Source organism: Oncorhynchus nerka, linkage group LG18, assembly GCF_034236695.1.
Source record: "Oncorhynchus nerka isolate Pitt River linkage group LG18, Oner_Uvic_2.0, whole genome shotgun sequence".
Lineage (NCBI taxonomy): Eukaryota > Metazoa > Chordata > Actinopteri > Salmoniformes > Salmonidae > Oncorhynchus > Oncorhynchus nerka.
In genome coordinates this window covers 62,268,877-62,290,824 of record NC_088413.1, presented here as the reverse complement: position 1 = coordinate 62,290,824, position 21,948 = coordinate 62,268,877, and the positions used below count along the sequence as shown (strand labels likewise).

Sequence of the window (21,948 nt, the reverse complement as noted above, 5' to 3'; positions counted from 1 at the left end):
TCACTTTTCTTGATACTTTACTTAGGACAGCTAATCAGCCGTACCAGTGATTGTCCGGGAGGTGACTATCGTCTCTACCTCGTGTTGAGATTAAGAGTTCCAACCACTTTAAATGTGAGCTTGTAGCTCAATGTCTTTCTGGTCTGATGTTAATTTTTATCCCATCATTTTATACAGTTCATTCAAAAGGAGCGGTTCCACCAGGCTGACACGCTCTCTGACCTCACTCAGGGGGCTACATACTTGTTCAAAGTTATAGAAACAATTTCCTCTTATAGTTTCTAAAATCACATTCCTCTCTTAACAAAAACACTTTAATCATGTTTCATATTTCATGCACAACGTAGAGGATGGACACTTCACACATATAGTGTTTTTAATGACATCTCAAATTAATAACCAAAATGACATTCTTTAGATCGCCTCTGACCATTCCCCACGTTCTATGTTAGAAATGTTGTTACAGTATTCACTTTAGAATGTGTTAGAGTTTCGGTGGGAACTTTTCTGTGAAACAAAGGTACATTCCTGTGTGAATTCTGAGAGGGAGATGGCTGCATTTTCTTGTCCTTGATTTACTACAGGGTGTGAGCTGTCAACCCCCCACCAGCTCCCTTCTCCCACCTGCAGGTGAAAGGGGGTCTGGCCAAAGTAATTTATTGCGAAGCTGATCTGACCTATTTGGATCTTTACTGGACAGTCATGACAGTCCCCCTCTGGTGGGTTCAATCTTGGAAGGATTTGGCAAGTTGCAACCTGGTAGGATTTCTGCAGGCAGCAGACCACCACAAGACTGGCCATGGTTGTGGATCTTCTTTCCAGACCCATCGTCTGGTTGTCCAGGCTGGTGGATCTAGGCAGTAACTTAGATATACGTTAATAACACACAACACTCACAAAATACATCATTACATTTCTTCCCCAAATGAGCGTCGTTGTAGCACTAACTGGTGGTCATATGGGGAACTTGTTTGTAACGCTATCACTCAAAGAAAATGAAATAAAAATGTATAAAAACACAAACAAAAAAATATACAAACTATATAGTTACCACACCTTAATCATCTAGTTGGACTATATTCTATATACATCCACGGTCTTGGCTAAATGCCTCTATCATGGCATTTTTGTCTAATGTCATGTCTAGGGCGATCCTACTTTCCCTAAGCAACACACCACTATCCTTGTTTGCACAAGCACACATGCCAAGGGCAAGAAAATCAAGTATCCTGGTAGGCTGCAACCTGGGCAGAATGAGTCTGACGTCATCAGATCATTTCCATGTCAATAACAGTGTGTCAGTAAGAATTTGTGCCGACCTCAAGCCATATGCCAAGAGGGGGCCTGTAGATGTTTTGCCACAAGTCAATGTGTCTTACACCATTGTAGTGGCGATGGGAATGAAGGAGTTTATTTCATAGCGACATTATCCACAGAGGAGCTAACCTCACGACGGAAGTACTCTATAACAACTGAACCAGTCTTACTTGGTGTGATCATGGTTCATGAATTCTAATAACTTTCCTCCTGAATGGAGGGTTCTATTTATTAGCGGCATGTGTGTTAATGGTCAGAAGAGTGTTTTGGATATTCCCTTCCATGTGTTGCAATCTGAGTGACTACTACCTCATCTGTTATCAAGGGCAATTCGAATTGTTAGGTCTCTAACCTTCTTACTGATTGTGGCTGGACTGACTGTTGCTGGCATTGGTACTGGTACCCAAGGGGACCAGCAACTCTACCAATTGCTTGCGTAATGTTATACTACCGGAACACGTTACCATTTTTTTGTGGGTGGTGGAAATCCCGTGTGGGACACCTCAGTGATATCTCAAGGTGCAGTCTAAAGTTATCCCTGTCGAGGGGCTTGTCCGCTCCTCTTTGTTCTCATGGGAAAGTTTACAAGATTTGATTTGTTTCCTGATCGGGCAGCCTCGTACAGTGTTGCATGTAGAGGCTCATAATGGGTCTGGGCCTGTATTCCCCCCCTTTGTTTCTCGGGACCCCACCCACCAGCAGTTGGTGTTGGTGTCCCAGATACAAGTCTGCTGATGGGTGAACGAGCGGTAGGTTTTGGAAGTGTAGTTTCAGCATAAGTCGCATTGTGAGAGATGACATGGATTTTTTTCCCCTGCCCCTTTTTCGAGACAGGTGCATGCTAATGGTCCATTCAAAATCAAGTCTGATGGGTGACAATATGTACTAAACATGTACTAAACAACCAAAGATTTCAAGACTAAAGGCTGGTTTATACTATGGGTGTGTACGTACATTTAATCTGGAGTGCCAGAGTGTGCTCTGGGCATTCATAAACTTGTCAGATTGTCCGTTGGTAAATTCAGAGCGTTTCGTTGAAGCGTTCAGAGCGCACACTGGACGCTCTGGCCGGGGAATAGGGTTGATCCGAGCATTTTGCCCTAGCAGCAGTCAATTACCCAAGCTAACTGGCTAATGTTGGCTAGCTTACTAGCTACTTACAGAGAACAGCTCGCTCTGACCATTTTACTTGCCCTAGCAGAGCTGGTTAGGCTATTTTTATGTTATCCAGAGCATTGGTGACTGCAACTGTGCTGCTGGCAACAATTTAATTACGCTTTTTTGCCAACGTTTACTGACACGGTCATATTCAAGGGGTGTTGAGTGTTAGTTAATTTATCAGTTATTCTGCGCTCTAGCACACTCAAACGAGAGTGCTCTGAAATCAGAGTAGATAGCCAGAGCGAATTTTCCAGCTACGTCTGTCGAAAGTTGTCGCGGTGACATCTTTAACGTACTATTGAAACGGTTACTTGTTACATGTCTTTTGTTTAGACATGTAGCTAGCTAAATAGTGATCCATAATTCCAACTCATAATGTTACTACCCTACATGAATCTGCAAGAAGCTAACCAACCAGGTTCAATGTTAGCTAGCTAACATTAGGCTATAACTAGCAATGCAAATGGCTCTGATATACGAATAATATAACTACACAAATCATACACGTAATGTTAGCTAGCGAGCCAGCCAGCTGACGTTAGCTAGCTAACTGTACACTTTTGGGATTCCTTTGTATGCATTTTGAACAAGGGGACCAGGTGGATTACTGAGTTTTTGGGATATAAAGAAGGATTTTATCGAGCAAAACGACCATTTGTTATGTAGCTGGGACCCGTGGGATTGCAATAAACTTTATCCAAACAAGTCAAACAACATTTCTAATCAATCCTCAGGTACCCTAATATGTAAATAAACTATACAATTTAAGATGGAGAACAGTATGTTCATTACCGTGTGTGCCCTCATCCACGCACGCCACAAGACAACAGTCAAAATGAGAACCACCTAGAAAAACTACAAATTCTAGCTAATTTTTCAAAAAACAAGCCTGAAACTCTTTCTAAAGACTGTTGACATCTAGTGGAAGCCCTAGGAACTGCAATCTGGGAGGTATTCCTTTTATTTTCCCATAAACAAGCATTTGAATGGGCAGACACCTCAAAAACAAAAAATGCGTATGGATTCTACTTGGGTTTAAGCCTGCCATATCAGTTCTGTTATACTCAGACATTATTTTAACAGTTTTAGAAACTTCCGAGTGTTTTCTATTCAAAACTACCACTATATACTATTATATCCATATCCTATATGCATATCCTAGCATCTGGGCCTGAGTAATAGGCCGTTTACTTTGGGCACCTCAATCATCCGAACTTCCGAATACTGCCCCCTATCCCGAAGAAGTTATATAACAGCCTTCTGTGTGTTCTCGTTTTGACTCCGTCTGCATATTTGCAATCAAACGCCAGACTTTTCTCCATCTCCTTAGCTATCATACTCTAATTCCACTGATTTTCAAAACTCGGTCCTCCAGAAAGTGGAGAGCAACTTATGCAGTTCTACAACATGATATCTTTCAATAAAGTCGTGTTAGAAAGGATTACCTACACATACTGACCAGCTCATGTTATAGACAGAAGCATGCTAAATGGCAGACCAATCTGAACAACTCTCTTGGCATGTCCAGCACACTCATTATCTCAGCTAATCATGGCTAGCGTGAAGGTTGCCTAGTTTCCTGAAACAAGTCACAAAGGAACTAGTGTAGAGGTCGACCGATTAATCGGAGTGGCCAAATTAATTAGGGCCGATTTTCAAGTTTTCATAGCAATCGGTAATCAGCATTTTTGGACACCGATTATGGCCGATTACATTGCACTCCACGAGGAGACTGCGTGGCAGGCTGACTACCTGTTATGCGACTGCAGCAAAGAGCCAAGGTAAGGTGCTAGCTAGCATTAGACTTATCTTATAAAAAACAATCAATCTTCACATAATCAATAGTTAAATACACATGGTTGATATTACTAGTTTATCTAACTTGACCTGCGTTGCGTATAATCGATGGGGTGCCTGTTAATTTGTCATTGAATCACAGCCTATTTCGCCAAACGGGTGATTTAACAAGCGCATTCACGAAAAAAGCACCGTCGTTGCACCAATGTGTACCTAACCATAAACACCAACGCCTTTCATAAAATCAATACACAAGTATATATTTTTAAACCTGCATATTTAGTTAATATTGCCTGCTAACATGAATGGAAATCGTCACTCTGTGCAAGCAGAGTCGGTATATGCAGCAGTTTGGGCCGCCTGACTCATTGCGAAATGTGTGAAGACCATTTCTTCCTAACGAAGACCGTAATTAATTTGCCAGAAATTTACATAATTATCACATAACATTGAAGGTTGTGCAATGTAACATCAATATTTAGACTTATGGATGCCACCTGTTAGGTAAAATACGGAACGGTTCTGTATTTCACTGAAAGAATAAATGTTTTGTTTTCGAAATTATCGTTTCCGGATTTGACCATATTAATGACCTAAGGCTCATATTTCTGTGTGATATTATAATTAAGTCTATGATATAATATATATATATAAATAAATCGGCTTTTTTGGGTCCTCCAATAATCTGTATCTTATTCATAATAGGTCGACCTCTAAACTAGTGTAGCCCGCAGCCATATGGCATAGCCAGATCAGGGCCTAACATAAGGACACAGAGTATGCTATTCTGTTCTTCTGAAATAGACTCTATCTTCTTCATATCTTGTTTCTCTAGACCTGTCTAAAATACATAATGAATTTATTGATGGTGTTTCTACACCTGCATTGCTTGCTGTTTGGGGTTTTAGGCTGGGTTTCTGTACAGCACTTTGAGATTTCAGCTGATGTACGAAGGGCTATATAAATACATTTGATTTGATTTGTGTCGGCTATGGATTTATTTTTACTTTTTAAAATGTAGATGTTCCAAAGATCTGCACCAGTGGCTTGTAGGTTATGTGTGGAAGCCAGGCAATGCTAAATGTATTTATGTTAATTAACGGTCAATTACTGTGAGACTTCAGATATTTGCGAGACAATCACCAGCTGACAATTTCTTGACCGCCACAGCCCTATTCACACCTCCATATAGCACGCCCTCTCTTACTATGTTGTCTTCTGAACATAGTGCCTTACAATCAGAGGTCCATTCTTCTTGTTTGATTATAAAATGTCTAATCTTATCAAGATTCAGTTGCAACAAGCATACAGTTATATTTTGTTTCTAGATGTTTCAAACTGTATTTTGTGACTGTCTATCTAGTCTGGCAACTGGATCTAGAGGGCTGCATAGACCTGCGGGTCCCGACAGAGACCATTGCGGGCTCGCTCTGCATTTTCGGGTGGTCAGACAACTTTGGGATGACATTTTATTTTTGTCCCTCATATTATATGGAAGCGGTCGTTTTAATGCTTTGTATGCGTTAGTAGCCTTTGACGCATTATTCACACACACTCAGAATTTGCTTCTTCAATTTCAGTAGCCTACCTCTCCTACAGTAGTTTGGCGTGCGAGTTTGGCTATATGTGTGGTCTCAATGAAATAGAGTAGGCTGCCTATGCATGGACTGAGAATCATGTGGCAGTTATCTTTCCAAGGAAATTAACTTAAATATTATTAGGTTGTAGTTTACTACAGTGTCTGTAAATAAATATTGATAATGCAGAGAAGTAGAAGGCACTCAACCAACGTGAGTTGAGCTGCTATCAAAAAATTGCAACGTGCGGACCATGGTGAGTGAGCCTTGCACATTTTTCCTTTTCAATAAATATTTATTACCCACTTAATTGTCTTTGCCTACAAATTTTCCCACTCCTAAAAGATAGGCTACGTATTTGCCAAACTTAGTTCAAGAGAAAGTGCAAGCGTCTGCTCTCTCTCCAACTCTGCTCCCTTGAAACTATATCTAGCCTAATAGCTGAAAACCAGCGGGAGTGGGCAGGTGTGGTATGAAAAGCTGCAGGTTTTAGTGGGAGTGGATGTAGAACTCCATCCCGCTCAAACATCTACCTAGATCCTTGTGAAGTTCCTGTTTTTCTTGTCTAAACCCCTCATTCTGTTTGTCACTGTCCGAGATGAAGGGGTGAGGGGGGGGGGGGGGGGAGTATGTGACAATGGCAGTTCAGTCCTGTCTGTGACAGCTGGGTGCCTGTGCAGTTGATCCTGTCTCACAGAGAGTGAAGAAGAGGTTATTTATTCATCCCTTTATACCCCCTAGCCTTTCATTTACTCCCCCCTTTTTAGTGGTTTTGGACAGGAGAAGGTTGTGTTTACCACAGAGCCTTTTGATAGTGTTTTAATTTGGATGCATTTCCATTTTATTTCATTATTTTTCAGAGATCAAGGCAGCAGAGGACTGTTTAGTTTCCCCGCTTCTGTGTTCCACTCTGCATTTCAAAAATGAATATTAAAGCTGCAAATTAGGAGTGCCGACTTTTCTCCCCTTGCGCTCTCTCCTCGTCCTCTCAATCTCTCCCCCCTTGTCAGAGTTTGCTCAGACTCCAAGCCATCAGGAGTGCTAACCCCTCTGATGTGCTGGGCTGTGTCGTGTCTTGTTCTACACAATGTGGCTGATGAGGGAGAGGAGTAGAAAGGAGTGGGGCTTTGGGGAGATATCAAAGGAAGTAGTTGTGTTCTCTTGTGGCAGAAGGAGAGAGAACTAAAAAGCTTTGAGACTGCTCCGTGAGTTACATGGCCCTAGAGGATTGTGGGTAGGAACATCAGGGTGGTTGTCTCTTTGCTGAACATCATTGCACCCCCACCCCACCATATTTCTGTAAACTGCATCCCTGACCCCAATATGTATAAGCTCTCATCTCTCTGCATGAGAAATAGTGATTTGAAGTGTATTTTACAGTAAACACACAGCTTTGATTTTGCATCTCAATATTATTTGAAATTATTTCAATGCTTGATGACACTCTCTCTCACACCCTATCTGGGGTCTATCCAGTTCAGTGGAAATAAGGGTGCAGTCGCCCAGGGAATGGTTCAGAACCCAGTCATCACTCAGATACCTTGGCTCTCCTGGAGAATGGGATTCACAGAAGGGGGGCTATGTTTTTTTTAAATGCTTCAGCTGGATGATGGCTAAGGAATCCTAAAAAGGCTTCAATGTAACCAATGCCCTTGAGGGACAGGCTGAGATGTGCTTTTAATCTCCACTGACGGTAATGGAAGCATTAGGTACAGCAGGTCAGCAGCCAGGCCTTTTAAGAATGACCAAGCCTGCTCAGATACTGTGTTTTCATTTTCTAGAGTGCATAACAAGTATTTGTTTGTGCGTCAAGAAAAGAACTCACCATTTATCATAGGGGAATGGAGACATGCATGCAATGCATACCCATAGTGGATATGTTCGGTGCATTCAGAAAGTATTCAGACCCCTTACCTTTTTACACATTTGGTATGTTACAGCCTTATTCTAAAATGGATTAGATCATCTTTTGCCCTCATCAATCTACACACAATACCCCACAATGACAAAGCGAAAATAGGATTTGGACAATTTTGCACATTTTATTACAAATAAAAAACAGAAGTACATTACTCTGGGAGAACCTTCCAGAAGGACAACCATCTCTGCAGCACTCTGCCAATCAGGACTTTATATAAGCCACTCGGTAAAAGGCGAATGACAGCCCACTTGGAATTTGCCTAAAGGACTCTCAGACCATGAGAAACAAGATTCTCTGGTCTGATGAAACCAAGATTGAACTTTTTGGCCTGAATGCCAAGCGTCATGTCTGGAGGAAACCTGGCACCATCCTTACAGTGAAGCATGGTGATGGTAGCATCCTGCTGTGGGGATCCTGCTTAGGGTCATTGTCCTGCTGGAAGGTGAACCTCCGTCCCAGTCTCAAATCTCTGGAAGACTGAAACAGGTTTCCCTCAAGAATTTGCCTGTATTTAGAGCCATCCAATTCTGACCAGTTTCCCAGTCCCTGCCAATGGAAAAACATCCCCACAGCATGATGCTGCCACCACCATGCTTCCATGCTGGGGATGGTGTTCTCAGGTTTGAATTATTATCATTTTTTTAACCTTTATTTAACTAGGCAAGTCAGTTAAGAACAAATTCTTATTTTCAATTACGGCCTAGGAGCAGTGGGTTAACTGCCTGTTCAGGGGCAGAACGACAGATTTGTATCTTGTCAGCTCGGGGGTTTGAACTTGCAACCTTCCGGTTACTAATCCAACGCGCTAACCACTAGGCTACCCTGCCGCCCCGGGGTAATGAGAGGTGTTGGGTTTGCACCAGGTTTGCACCAGACAGCATTTTTCCTTGATGGCCAAAAAGCTCAATTTTAGTCTCATCTGACCAGAGTACCTTCATCCATATGTTTGGGAGATCTCCCACATGCCTTTTGGCAAACTCCAAACGTGTTTGCTTATTTTTTTTCTTTAAGCAATGGCTTTTTTTCTGGCTACTCTTCCATAAATCCCAGCTCTGTGGAGTGTACGGTTTAAAGTGGTCCTATGGACAGATACTCCAATCTCCGCTGTGGCGCGTTGCAGCTCCTTCAGGGTTATCTTTGGTCTCTTAGTTGCCTCTCTGGTTAATGCCCTCCTTGCCTGGTCCGTGAGTTTTGGTGGGCGGCCCTCTCTTGGCAGGTTTGTTATTCTTTCCATATTCTTTCCATTTTTTAATAATGGATTTAATGGTGCTCTGTGGAATGTTCAAAGTTTCTGATATTTTTTTATAACCCAACCCTAATCTGTACTTCTCCACAACTTTGTCCCTGACCTGGTCCTCATGGTGCCCCTTGCTTAGTGGTGTTGCAGACTCTGGGGCCTTTCAGAACACGTGTGTATATATACTGAGATCATGTGACACTTAGATTGCACACAGGTGGACTTTATTTAACTAATTATGTGACTTCTGAAGGTAATTGGTTGCACCAGATCTTATTTAGGGGTTTCATAGCAAAGGGTGTGAATACATATGTACATACCACTTTTCAGTTTTTTATTTTTTAGAATTTTCTGAAACAAGTAATTTTTTTCATTTCGCTTTACCAATTTGGACAATTTTGTGTATGTCCATTACATGAAATACAAATACAAATCCATTTAAATTACAGGTTGTAATGCAACAAAATAGGAAAAACGCCAATGGGGGTGAATACGTTTGCAAGGCACTGCATTTCAGTTTTTTTAAACTTTTAATACATTTGCAAACATTTCTAAAAACCTGTTTTTGCTTTGTTATGGGATATTGTGTGTAGATTGATGAGAAAAACAACAATTTAATCAATTTTGGAATGAGGCTGTAACGTATCAACATTTGGATAAATTCAAGGGGTCTGAATACTTTCCGAATGCACTGTGTCCATACATGTGTATGTTTGTGTGTGCATTTTATAGGACTATACATCCTGTAGAGATGCTTCTCTTGGTATATAAACCATACTGTGTAGACTGAGACTGAAATTCAGAGAAAAACATTCAGATTATCCAGGAAATCCCAGGAAAGCTCTTTGGGTCTATGCTCAACATAAGCCCTGCTCCCAGCAGGTGAGAATGTTAGGAGAGGAGACAGGCCTTATCCATGTGACCCAGATGCTCCTTATTAAGGCAAAGGAGGAACTGCCTGCCTGACTGACTGGGTCCTGAAGCTACATACATGACCAGTGTTTGGTTCTGCCCTATTTAAAACTCCTTGCCAGTGGCTACTGACTGACATGTGTAAGTGTAGCTACTACAGAGCTTGTGGTCTTTGTGGCATCTTGTCTAAATACAGTATTAGAGTGTTTGGTCAAGTGCCTGATATCTGCTGAGAATGATCAACTATGATTTATGATGTTCTCCTTTATTTCGCTGACAGTCTCTCCCCCCCCCCCCCTCCCCACAGAGAAGGAGAAACATGCGAAGTCTGGGTCAGATGGGGAAGGAGCAAGTAGTAGCCAGTCGGAGAGCTCTTCCAGACTGGGCAGTCTGAAGGGAGGAGGTGAGTCACCGGCCTGAAGTCTCAGCCTGAGGGCCTCAGGGATGGGATGATATTTAATGGGCAGGCTATTCATATAGCCCAGGGCAGGTGACTATGTCCATCTGGTGCTTGATAAGTCTCCTCCGTCTACATCTCTATCCACCATCCTTCCCTCACGCTGGTTACAGTCTTTATTCTCCTGAAGATACTCACGTAGACATGATCAACACTTCAGTAGGAAGTAATGGTGATCTGTTTTTCTCTGGATCTTGTCTCTCTTATTTGAGCTCTTTGTTTTTCAAATATATTTTGCACTGTGGAATGTTAAGGAGAACAGTGACTTCTGCCATGGACACGTGAGAAGTCCAAAAGCAGGAAACACTGTTTGTTTGAAAAGCGTGAGGGATCTACATTCTTTGTGGCTATTAGCTTCCTCTTCTGTAGAATTCTGTAAGCAGAGAGATTCTAGTTTCTGTGACCATTTACTCAAATCCTGCTGGTGAGGCCTGTGCAGTTTTAGGCCCTGAAGTGCTGCATTCCTGATCCAGAGCATGAGAGAGGATGACGCCCACCCTCCCTCCCTTGTGAGGGGATCACAGGGGTCAGTCACTGTGTGGCTGTCCTTGAGCTATGATTCATAGTCCCATAGAGGGATGTGTAGCTTAGACCCATAAGGAAGTTGTTTTGACTGAGATGCAAAGTGCTTACAGTAAGTATTCACCTCCTCCTATTCACCTCAGGAAGGAGTGTTGCTGGAGACTAATTCAGCTTTATTCAGGAGACATGATACTCACCTCCCATCTTCCCTCTCTGCTAGTTTTCTGCTTGCCACACAAACTGGTGTGTGTGCGTGTGTGTGGGCACATGCTCCTGTGTCCTCTACTTGGAGATGTAGTTCCTGAGAGGCCTGTAAAATTATATTCCTGACTCAATCTGCCACTCACTCCCTGGGGCCAAACTGCCAGACGGTGCCCAGACCCATTCCAAGCCCCCACACCCATCCCACTCTCAACCTAAGCCCCCCGCACACAGCCCCAGACCCAATGTGGTGATGAAGAGTGCTGTGGTTCCCCCTGCATCCTTCACCATCTCAGACAGACCGATACAATGAATAATGGCTTTCTTAGTGATAGGGAAGATGCAGTAAATGTCAGAGGTCGTGGATGGAGGGAACCAGTGGAGGGGAACTGCTGCAATGGCTGAGTTGATCATTTATGAGCCTTCCTTTTTTGGGGGCCTCCTCTTATGCAGAGAAAAGAGGAGGAAGTATATGAGGTTATTAATAGACCCAAGTACAACTTTGAGACAGATTTGGAGAACCTACTGAGATTTGACCTTCTCTTCTCAGGGTACTGACACCCGTCTGTCTGACCAGGGAATCAATAAGCACACATGGCGCACACACACACACCGAATCACAACCCTATTAAATAGTTGCGTTCACAGCAGTCATTGGAGACGATCCCATTACAGCACAGTCATCATGGTGAGGTGTGTGTGTCGGGGGATTATTCCGTGCCCACTTATCAATAAGACAATAAGTGACAAACAACAGACGGGCATGTTTTTATATATTTTTATTTAACCTTTATTTAACAAGGCAAGTCAGTTGAGAACAAATTCTTATTAGAGGTCGACTGATTATGATTTTTCAACGCCTACCAAAAAAAAGGACCAAAAAAAGCCGATTAATCAATCATTTTTTTAAAAACATTTATTTATTTGTAATAATGACAATTACAACAATACTGAATGAACACTTTTATTTTAACTTAATATAATAAATCAATCAAATCAATGTATCCTCAAATAATGAAACATGTTCAATTTGGTTTAAATAATGCAACAACAAAAAAGTGTTGGAGAAGAAAGTAAAAGTGCAATATGTGCCATGTAAAAAAGCTAACGTTTAAGTTCCTTGCTCAGAACATGAGAACATGAAAGCTGGTGGTTCCTTTTAACATGAGTCTTCAATATTCCCAGGTAAGAAGTTTTAAGTTGAGGTTATTATAGGAATTATAGGACTATTTCTCTCTACCATTTGTATTTCATATACCTTTTACTATTGGATGTTCTTATAGGCAGTTTAGTATTGCCAGTGTAACAGTATAGCTTCCATCCCTCTCCTCTCTCCTACCTGGACTCGAACCAGGAACATATCGACAACAGCCATCCTCGAAGCATCGTTACCCATCGCTCCACAAAAGCGTTCCTTGTAGAGCAAGGGGAACAACTACTCCCAGTCTCAGAGCAAGTGAAGTTTGAAACGCTATTAGAGCGCACCCCACTAACTAGCTAGCCATTTCCGATTTCACATCGGTTACACCAGCCTAATCCCGGGAGTTGATAGGCTTGAAGTCATAAACAGCGCACGAAAGTGCTGTTTGAATGAATGCTTACGAGCCTGCTGCTGCCTACCACTGCTCAGTCAGACTGCTCTATCGAATATAAAATCATAGACTTAATTATAACATAACACACAGAAATACGAGCCTTTGGTCATTAATATGGTCAAATCCGGAAACACTAATTTCGAAAATAAAACGTTTATTCTTTCAGTGAAATACGGAACCGTTCCGTATTTTATCTAACGGGTGGCATCCATGAGTCTAAATATTCCTGTTACATTGCACAACCTTCAATGTTACTGTTATGTTTTCACATGATGGTCATAAGTGTGCGTGGGGTTTTGGTGCCGGTATTTGACAATAAGATATGTAATAGATGTCTGTACAGAAGTCCTGCAATGCTGTTGATATTGAAAGTATGGTTCTTCCCTCTGAGATTAATCTAGTATGTTTGTTTTCTCTGTGTTACAGAAGTGGCCACAGGGAACCTTCTAGACTTGGCAGAGGGAGCAAACGTGGCGCTGCTGCGCTCTGGGACAAAAGAGAGCGAACCAGACCCATTCATGATGCACAACCACACCACAGAGAACAACAATACTGTATGGGTAAGAGAATGTGGGCTAGAATAGAACTACTGTAGCTACACATGCTTAATAAGAGGGGCGATGCTTTATGGATGAGAGAATGAAGGCTTGGAGAGCTGTATGGTTACATCAAATGGACATAGAATGGCTACCAGTATACTGTAAGGGTAAGATTGAAATAATACAGTATTGACAGTATTGACAGTATCTCCTAGCATACATACTTGATTCAAAGGCAGTGTCTTTATAGTAGAGTAAGATTATGGGTTGAGTTTAGCTCAGGACAATGGTGCATTGAATAGAACAAGAGTTATCAGATGGTCCCCATAGCAGGGGAGGGTGTGGAGCTGTTATTCTGCAATCATATACTTATATTACAGGGAACGTTTGGATAGAGGTGTGTGTTTCCTTTAGCTGCTCAGAATCCAAACGTTCCATTTATAGTTGTAAAGCCAAAAGAGCCATTCATGATGCCATCACTTCCTGTAGTTTACCTACTGTAAACCTTTCTGAAACAAATCTAGTTTTTTAAACAGTATTTCAATTATTTTGATGTGGTCTTCTTTCCTTGACCTTGTCTATATGTGTGTTTTGTCTGGCAGGAGCTTGAGGATGGTCTGGATGAAGCTTTCTCAAGGTGTGTGATTTTACTGTGCCCTGTCCAGTCCCTCTGCATTACCACACACACACAATAGCCGATGGTTAACCTTTCTAGCGGTAACCCCTCGACAACATTCCGCTGAAAAGGCAGCACGCGAAATTCAAAAATATTTTTTAGAAATATGTAACTTTCACACATTAACAAGTCCAATACAGCAAATGAAAGATAAACATCTTGTTAATCTACCCATCATGTCCGATTTAAAAAATGCTTTACACCGAAAGCACCACATATGATTATGTTCGGTCATAGCCAAGTCGAAAAAACACAGGCATTTTTTTCCAGCCAAAGATAGGAGTCACAAAAAGCAGAAATATAGATAAAATGAATCAATAACCTTTGATGATCTTCATCAGATGACACTCATAGGACATCATGTTACACAATACATGTATGTTTTGTTCGATAATGTGCATATTTATATTAAATAATCTCAGTTTACATTGGCGCCTTACGTGCAGTAATGTTTTGATTCCAAAACATCCCATGATTTTGCAGAAATACTCATAATAAACATTGATAAAAGATACAAGTGTTATTCACATAATTAAAGATAGACTTCTCCTTAATGCAACCACTGTGTCAGATTTCAAAAAAACTTTACGGAAAAAGCATAATCTGAGAATGGTGCTCAGAACCCAAAACAGCCAGAGGAATATCTGCCATTTTGCAGTCAAAAAAAGTTAGAAACAACACCATAAATATTCACTTACCTTGATGATCTTCATCAGAAGGCACTCACAGGAATCCCAGGTTGACAATAAATGACTGATTTGTTCCTTAAAGTTCCAAAAAGTCTCATTTTTGTTGAAATAGCCACTTGTTGTTAGCGTGTTCATCCCAGTAATCCATCTTCATGAGGCGCAGGCACTTCATCCAGACAAAAACTCGAAAAGTTCCATTACAGTCCTTTAGAAACATGTGAAACGATGTATGGAATCGATCTTTTAGATGTTTTTAACATAAAACATCAATAATGTTCCAACCGGAGAATTCCTATGTCTGAAGAAAAGCACTGGAACGAGAGGTAACTCTGTCGGGAGCGCGCGTCATGAGACCAAGGCACTCTGCCAGACCACTGACTCAGAGGTCTCATGAGCCCCTCCTTTATAGTAGAATCCTCATTCAAGTTTCTAAAGACGGTTGACATCTAGTGGAAGCCGTAGGAAGTGCAAATTTATCCATATCTCAATGTGTATTTGGTAGGCCAAGCTTTGGAAAAACTACAAACCTCAGATGTCCCACTTCCTGGTCGGATTTTTCTCAGGTTTCCGCCTGCCATATGAGTTCTGTTATACTCACAGACATCATTCAAACAGTTTTAGAAACTTCAGAGTGTTTTCTATCCATTACTAATAATAATATGCATATATTAGCATCTGGGACAGAGTAGGAGGCAGTTCACTCTGGGCATGCTATTCATCCAAAAGTGAAAATACTGCCCCCTATCCCAAAAAGGTTAAGGCTTGTCTTATAAACACTGCCATTCCCACCTGCTGGCTCGCCGCTGGGCACTCGCTTCACTTATATCCAAGAAACTGGCTGTGTTTAGTTTACCGGCCTCAACGCCCAACTTCATCTTCTGCTTTCTCAGCCTGCCTTTCTACTGGCCAGTCCCCCACAAGCAGTGATTTAACAATAGGTTTTTAAGTGAGGACTTTGGATAGAAAGTATTCTGCAAGCTTCAATGGCAGTGGTTGCGGAATAGATACACAGAGCATTGGTTTTCGGTCATACAACTAGCAGGTTCAAGGTTAACTGGACACGTCCTTCAGTGTATTCTCTGTGCTCTTGTACAGACTGGAATTCCTCAAGGGCAGGGTTCGGGTAGGTTACTTTTTAAATGTAATCCGTTAGTTACTATTGTAGTTACCAGTCCAAAATTGTAATCAGTAATGTAACTTCTGGATTACCCAAACTCAGTAATGTAATCTGATTAGTTACAGTTGGATTACTTTCCCCTTAAAATAAAATTCCACCCAAAAATTATCTTTTGGTATTTGTTTCATTAGTCCATTGTTGATATAGTCCCAAAATGTTTTGCATGTCAGCAATCAAGTTATCAAGATATATTACTTTCAAAATACAGAAATACAGCCAGTATGATGCATTTTGCATCATATGATTGAAAATGCATCATACCAGCGGTATTTCTGTATTTTGAAGGTAATATATCTTAACTTGATTGCTGACATAAAAAACATTTTCCCAAAATATTGTTTTTGGGTGGAATATTCCTTTTAAGAGGCATTAGAAGAACACAAAAAGGATCTATCAAATGCATTTGGTGTGTCATCATAGTGGTCTCGGACGTGGTCAGACTCTGAGGTGAAACAAACTAAAACGTGCACCTTTTTTCAATGATTCATTTCATTGAGATAACAGAAAGATGTCATCATGTATTTTGTCACAAACATAATTTCTAAATGTAAATGTTATCCAAGAAGTAATCATCTAGTTTTTCAAAAGTATCTTTAATCTGATTACAATATTGTGGCTGGTAAAGTAACTGATTACATTTACAGATTGTTTTGTAATCAGTTACTGCCCAACCCTGCTCAAGGGCTCATTTTAAACTAACCCAACTCCTGCAGAGCTCAAAGGAGTCCATCTTGTTTCAATGACATGTCCTGATGAGGTCTTTAGGGGTGCTGAATCACAATTCCCAATATGTATTTTTTACGTTACCACTAAGTATTAGTCTAATTCCAGTCTTATCAGTGCTTTCATTTCCCCCTGGGCTCTTTTCATTTTGTTTCATTTGAAACTGACGGTGGCCTCTCCTCTCGTCTTTGTCTGGCGGTAGGGACAGTGTGCTTCAGAGGGGCGGAAATCAAGCATTGAGACCATTCTAGTGCTGTTATCAGATAATTATTTGTCTGCACACACAGTAATTACTCACTAGGCCGTTAATCTATGCTGCTGTGCCCATCACGTCTCCACAGGGGACTGTGTGGAGTAGTGATGGGCAGTCCGACCAGAGATTGCTTTAATTGAGGGAAATTTAGTAGGCAGAGGACCTGGGGCCTTATTTATCAACCATGTGTACATTTCTTACTAAATTCTGTCGTAAGTGGAGATCCTAGTGTTTGCGTGCGCAACAAATTATTGGGATTTATCGAACTGTTGCGATTACAACCCTGTCTGGAAAATGCCTTCCGTTAATCTTTCATAGTAGCAAAACCACCCTCATTTGCTGTACTATTTGGACATTTTGGAACTGGGACATGTCTGTTTCAAAAAGAAAATGCAATGGCAAATTTGATCACATTTCTGTAGAGGTGTGGGTAGAATATATTTTATATTTTGCAGTGACTTTTTCAAACTAAAAATGCATGCCGACTATAGCGAGTGCCAACCACTGGCCGCGCATTCTGCAAGATTGATTGTCTATTCAAACTATTTAAATGTAAATTCTACAGCCCACACTTCTATGCAAAAGTCAAATTGTTGTTCAGTATTTTGTTAATCAATAGATGATTGGATTTCTATCTCCTGCCCTGGTATAGGCTCTAATATTAAATGGGGTATGATGTCGCACTCCTATCTCACAGCAATACTGTAGCCTACCCGTACTATCAAACATTTTAAATAGGTTACTGGTCTATATACTTCCAAGCTTTCTTGGCTATTGAATTATTAATGGATAAATGGTAGCCTAATATTTGTTGTTTAGCGGGAATAAACTAGTCAAGTCTGAAAATATGAGTATGATTTAGGCCTTAAGTCAAAAACATTATGCTGGGATCTCCTTACCAATGGCAAAGATATCTGTTTTATTACGTTATTTGCTTGCAATACAATTGATCAACCACTAGAAGTTGTGTGTATGCATGGTGAGAGCTGTTGTTTGATACACACACTTTCCCATGATCAAAATGGATAAATACCAACCTAGGCAGGAAAACTGGCCAAGGTTTAGAGTATTTTTGTTACACACACACCATTGATAAATGAGTCCCCCCCGGTTCAAGCTTTTTGTCTAACAGAGAGCGCTGATTGCAGAGCTGCACTCTTAGTATTGAAGTAGTGGGTGTTGAGCTGTGGTGAAGAGTGAGAGAAAGTTCTCCATATGAGGGCTGCTGAACTGATTCACTGTCACTTGGACTGACCAAACATGACTGATGTCAGTAACTGACTGATGTCAGTACTTGCTTTTCTTGTATGCCTGTAGCCGATATATGATACGAGTATGGATCGTTTTTAGTTACTTGAGGAGACTTGGAAGTGGCAACTGGAGATTTTCAACAAGCTCCTAAGAGCACTTGGAGTATAGATTTTCTAAAAAGACCACAACCAGCGATGACAGAAAAGAAGCTTCTGTCTGTGAGACTTTAGTCATTCTCTTGACTGGGTTGTTTATAAACTCCCTGCATAATGACAGTCAGGGGTATGTTGTTGTTGCTAATGCTTGCTCTTTCCTTTATTTTACCTCTGGGAAGGGGGTGAAATGAGATCAGACTTTTCCTCTGAGTTTCAGGAAATAACTCTCAGTAAAAGGCAGTTTATTGGCAGATGGGCTTTTCTCCCTCAACCTTCCGTGGGTGGTATAATGGGGTAGCAGAACTCTGGAAGTCCAGGGACGCCTGTCATTTTAGACTGAATGGTTTTCCTCCTTCAGGACTTCTTCTGAAGCAAAGAACAGTTTTAGTGACAATCCTCCATCCCTGTTTAGTTTTTTAAATAGTGAGTTATAAAATAAGAGACAGAGTTGACATTTCTTGCCTTCATTCTCTGTCTGAGTGATTTAGTTTAGCTGTATGAGCACCTAAACCTTCTCTCCTTGTACATTCCTTTAAACATCGATATGAAGGAAGTTTGTGCCCAGGAGTCGGAACTCTCAACACTGACACTGACCTCACTAAGATCGCTGTAACTCAAGAAGGATTACAGTGCCATCTTCTGGCTGCAGGAAGTTAATGCAACTTTTAAGTTCATTGGGAATGCTCTGGTGTTCTTCATAATACAAATATAGGGGAATAGTAAAACAGCTGTCTGACTATTGACATTTCCTTTGCACCCCTCAGCCGCAGTCTGGATAGCTTTGAATCATACTCAGGTAATGATGTCATCCATTGGATGTGCAGTGTCCCACCCTCACTTCCCCCAGTCACCCCCACTCCATTCACCACCCTCACCACAACTGTGACCCCTTTGTCACTCTCCATCCTCACCGTACCCAGCCCATCTGTCTGAGCATGGATGTGGATCTGTAGCATTCTGCCATTACAAACGCCTGTAGTTGCATATGTCCCCATAGGAGCATCCCATTACCATGGCTCAGAACCCTGTCCTATTGACTTCCCTTATGTTGAGACCACGCTGAGCAAACGTATGGCTCAAACCAAGACAGCGAAGTTACCCGTCTGGTGTAAATTTGGACTACAGGTTCCAACATTACACCAGCAAAGTGCACAGTTTGGGAAGACTGTGCTGTGTATGAACGGCAGGGTTCTCCGCTAACATGTTGATTGTTGTCATTTATTCTCATTTTGTCCATGCCCACATGGTCTTGGATTTGTGTGTTATTCTGCTTCACATCTACAGCCATTTCGCCGTTCTTGCAACATCACTGAATGAGAAATGACATGGTGAGCCAAGTGGTGTTGCTGTCGTAGCAGTGAAGTGGTGTTGAGAGTCAGGCCTGAGAGTTGTAGCTGTGTGAAGTACTTAGATAACCATACCTCACTGTTTGATCATTTAAAAAGACATGCCTCTACAATTTAGGTCTGGATACTGTAACTCGAGACCAACACACTGTCTTTATAGTTGCTTACTCAAGTTTGAGACATTTTTGTATAGTATCTTTCCTATCATGTCAATACACACATTTGTCATTTAAATGCTTTTAAATGTTAAAGCTACCACGTCTGTTCATTTCAATGTATTGAGTTTTCACATCCCATCTGATATTTGGTATCTTTTCCCTTATGAATGTGATAAGTGAAATGTCTTTCTTCCCCTCCAGACTCGCTGAGTCTCGCAATAACCCCCAGGTCCTGGACATTGGGGTAAACCCTCAGGACTTCAACACTGAAGAGTGCCTGTCCCCAGCTAACTGGGACAAAACGGATGCAGACAACGCCGAAAAAGACTATATGTTAGGGTTCTAAGGGTGGAGCCACTGCGGAAGCAAGGCATCGAGGGGGAGAGCGAAAGATGGAGAAGCAAAGCGATAGGGATGTGGGTGAAAGCAGTAGAGAGGCAGTGACTGTGAGATGTCTGTGAAAGAATAGCAGGCCTAGTGGAGTTTGTACATGATTCGCCCTGAAAGTCCACTCAGTCTTGCCATCTTGAGGGATGTGACTGTTAGCGTGTCTAACTGACCAACCGGGAGGGACCTACTGGAGTCTAGAGCCTCCAGAACTAAGACCAAAGCAAAACAACCATTTTGTTTTCATTTAATTTTAAACATCCAGTCATCTGGTGTTTGCTACATTCAATACCCCATTATTCAATTAGCCTCTGTCTATACTGACTGGTAGGTTTTTACTGTATGTATGTGTGTATATACAGTATACATAATCTGACACAAACGGAGCTATAATGTATCACTTGTTGAGCATTTGGTGAAGGTGCATTTAAGCGTTAGAGGCAGAAAATAATGTGTATATTTAAGGTCAACACATCCATTGTCAGTGTTTGAGTCTGGGTGGATGCCACAGTTATGTTCATTTTGTTAATATAAGTGGATGGAGGAGTAACCCACTCAGAGAGGAAACTTACTGGTGATGTAGTCAAAGCCACCAGCTGGAGTGAACTTTGGCCATGATGCCAAATATAAGAATAAAGAGTGAGGGTGACCATCACCTCTGAGCTCAATGGCTCTAATAATTGGGCAAACGGGCTTTAACAAAATGTACTTGCCACAGGAGGCTGCTGAGGGGAGGATGGTGCATAATGGCTGGAATGGAGTGAATGGAACGGTATCGAACACATGGAAACCGTGTGTTTGACGTGTTTTCAATTCCATTTATTCCCTTCTAGCCATTACTACGAGCCTGTCCTCCCCAATTAAGGTTTCACCGGCCTCCTGTGTTACTTGCATACAAAGTATGTGGGTTGTGTGTGTGTATAAAGAATCTTATTTTTATTCTATTGCAAAATCTATTTTTGCACTCTCTACTCATCCCTCTACAAAGCACATAATTTCATGTCATTGATTGTTATTATAATAACCATCTAGCTCTTACATGTACCACTGTAATATTGTCTAATCTGGTTTGTGCTCATTTTGATAGTTTACTTGACAGTTTGGAGATTTCATTTTGAAGATATCATATGAGGGTTTGAGTTAAGTTCAAGTCTCCGTGTTAATATCGCTGACATTTTTGATACAGTTTGAAATACATTTTTATAATTTCTGGTATTATGTTACCTCTGAATTCAATAAAATGTATGCATCAGTGTGCGGCTATTGTATTTGATTTATATACAGTTTTTCATACACTTAGGTTGGAGTCATTAACTTGTTTTTCAACCACTCCACAAGGAAATGTACTATAGTTTTGGAAAGTCGGTTAGGACATCTACTTTGTGCATGACACAAGTCATTTTTCCAACAATTGTTTACAGACAGATTAATTCACTGTATCACAATTCCAGTGGGTCAGAAGTTTACACACACAAACCTGACTGTGCCTTTAAACAGCTTGGAAAATTCCAGAAAATGATGTCATGGCTTTAGAAGCTTCTGATAGGCTAATTGACATCATTTGAGTCAATTGGAGGTGTACCTGTGGATGTATTTCAAGGCCTACCTTCTAACTCAGTGCCTCTGCTTGACATCAAAAGAAATCAGTCAAGACCTCAGAAGAAAAATTGTAGACCTCCACTAGTCTGGTTCATCCTTGGGAGCAATTTCCAAACACCTGAAGGTGCCACGTTCATCTCTACGAACAATAGTACGCAAATATAAACACCATGGGACCACACAGCTGTCATAGCGCTCAGGAAGGAGGCGTGTTCGGTCTAGAGATGAACATAATTTGATGTGAAAAGTGCAAATCAATCCCAGAACAACAGCCAAGGACCTTGTGAAGATGCTGGAG

General features: G+C 41.3%; 1 protein-coding gene across 2 annotated transcripts in view; it reads left to right on the top strand.

Annotated features, from left to right (window-relative positions):
- LOC115146295 (low density lipoprotein receptor adapter protein 1-B-like) overlaps positions 1–21,304 on the top strand; it is a 66,348-nt gene extending 45,044 nt beyond the window's left edge. Inside the window, exons 6-10 of one of the 2 annotated variants that reach the window (XM_029688291.2) lie at positions 10,230–10,325; positions 13,124–13,257; positions 13,839–13,873; positions 18,925–18,956; positions 19,866–20,012. In XM_029688291.2, the coding sequence (XP_029544151.1) occupies positions 10,230–10,325; positions 13,124–13,257; positions 13,839–13,873; positions 18,925–18,956; positions 19,866–19,912 (344 nt within the window). In that variant the 3' untranslated portion in view covers positions 19,913–20,012. Of the gene's footprint in view, positions 1–10,229; positions 10,326–13,123; positions 13,258–13,838; positions 13,874–18,924; positions 18,957–19,865 lie in introns of both variants that reach the window. The other variant, XM_029688290.2, reaches the window with a different exon arrangement.
- Positions 21,305–21,948: the final 644 nt, after the last annotated feature.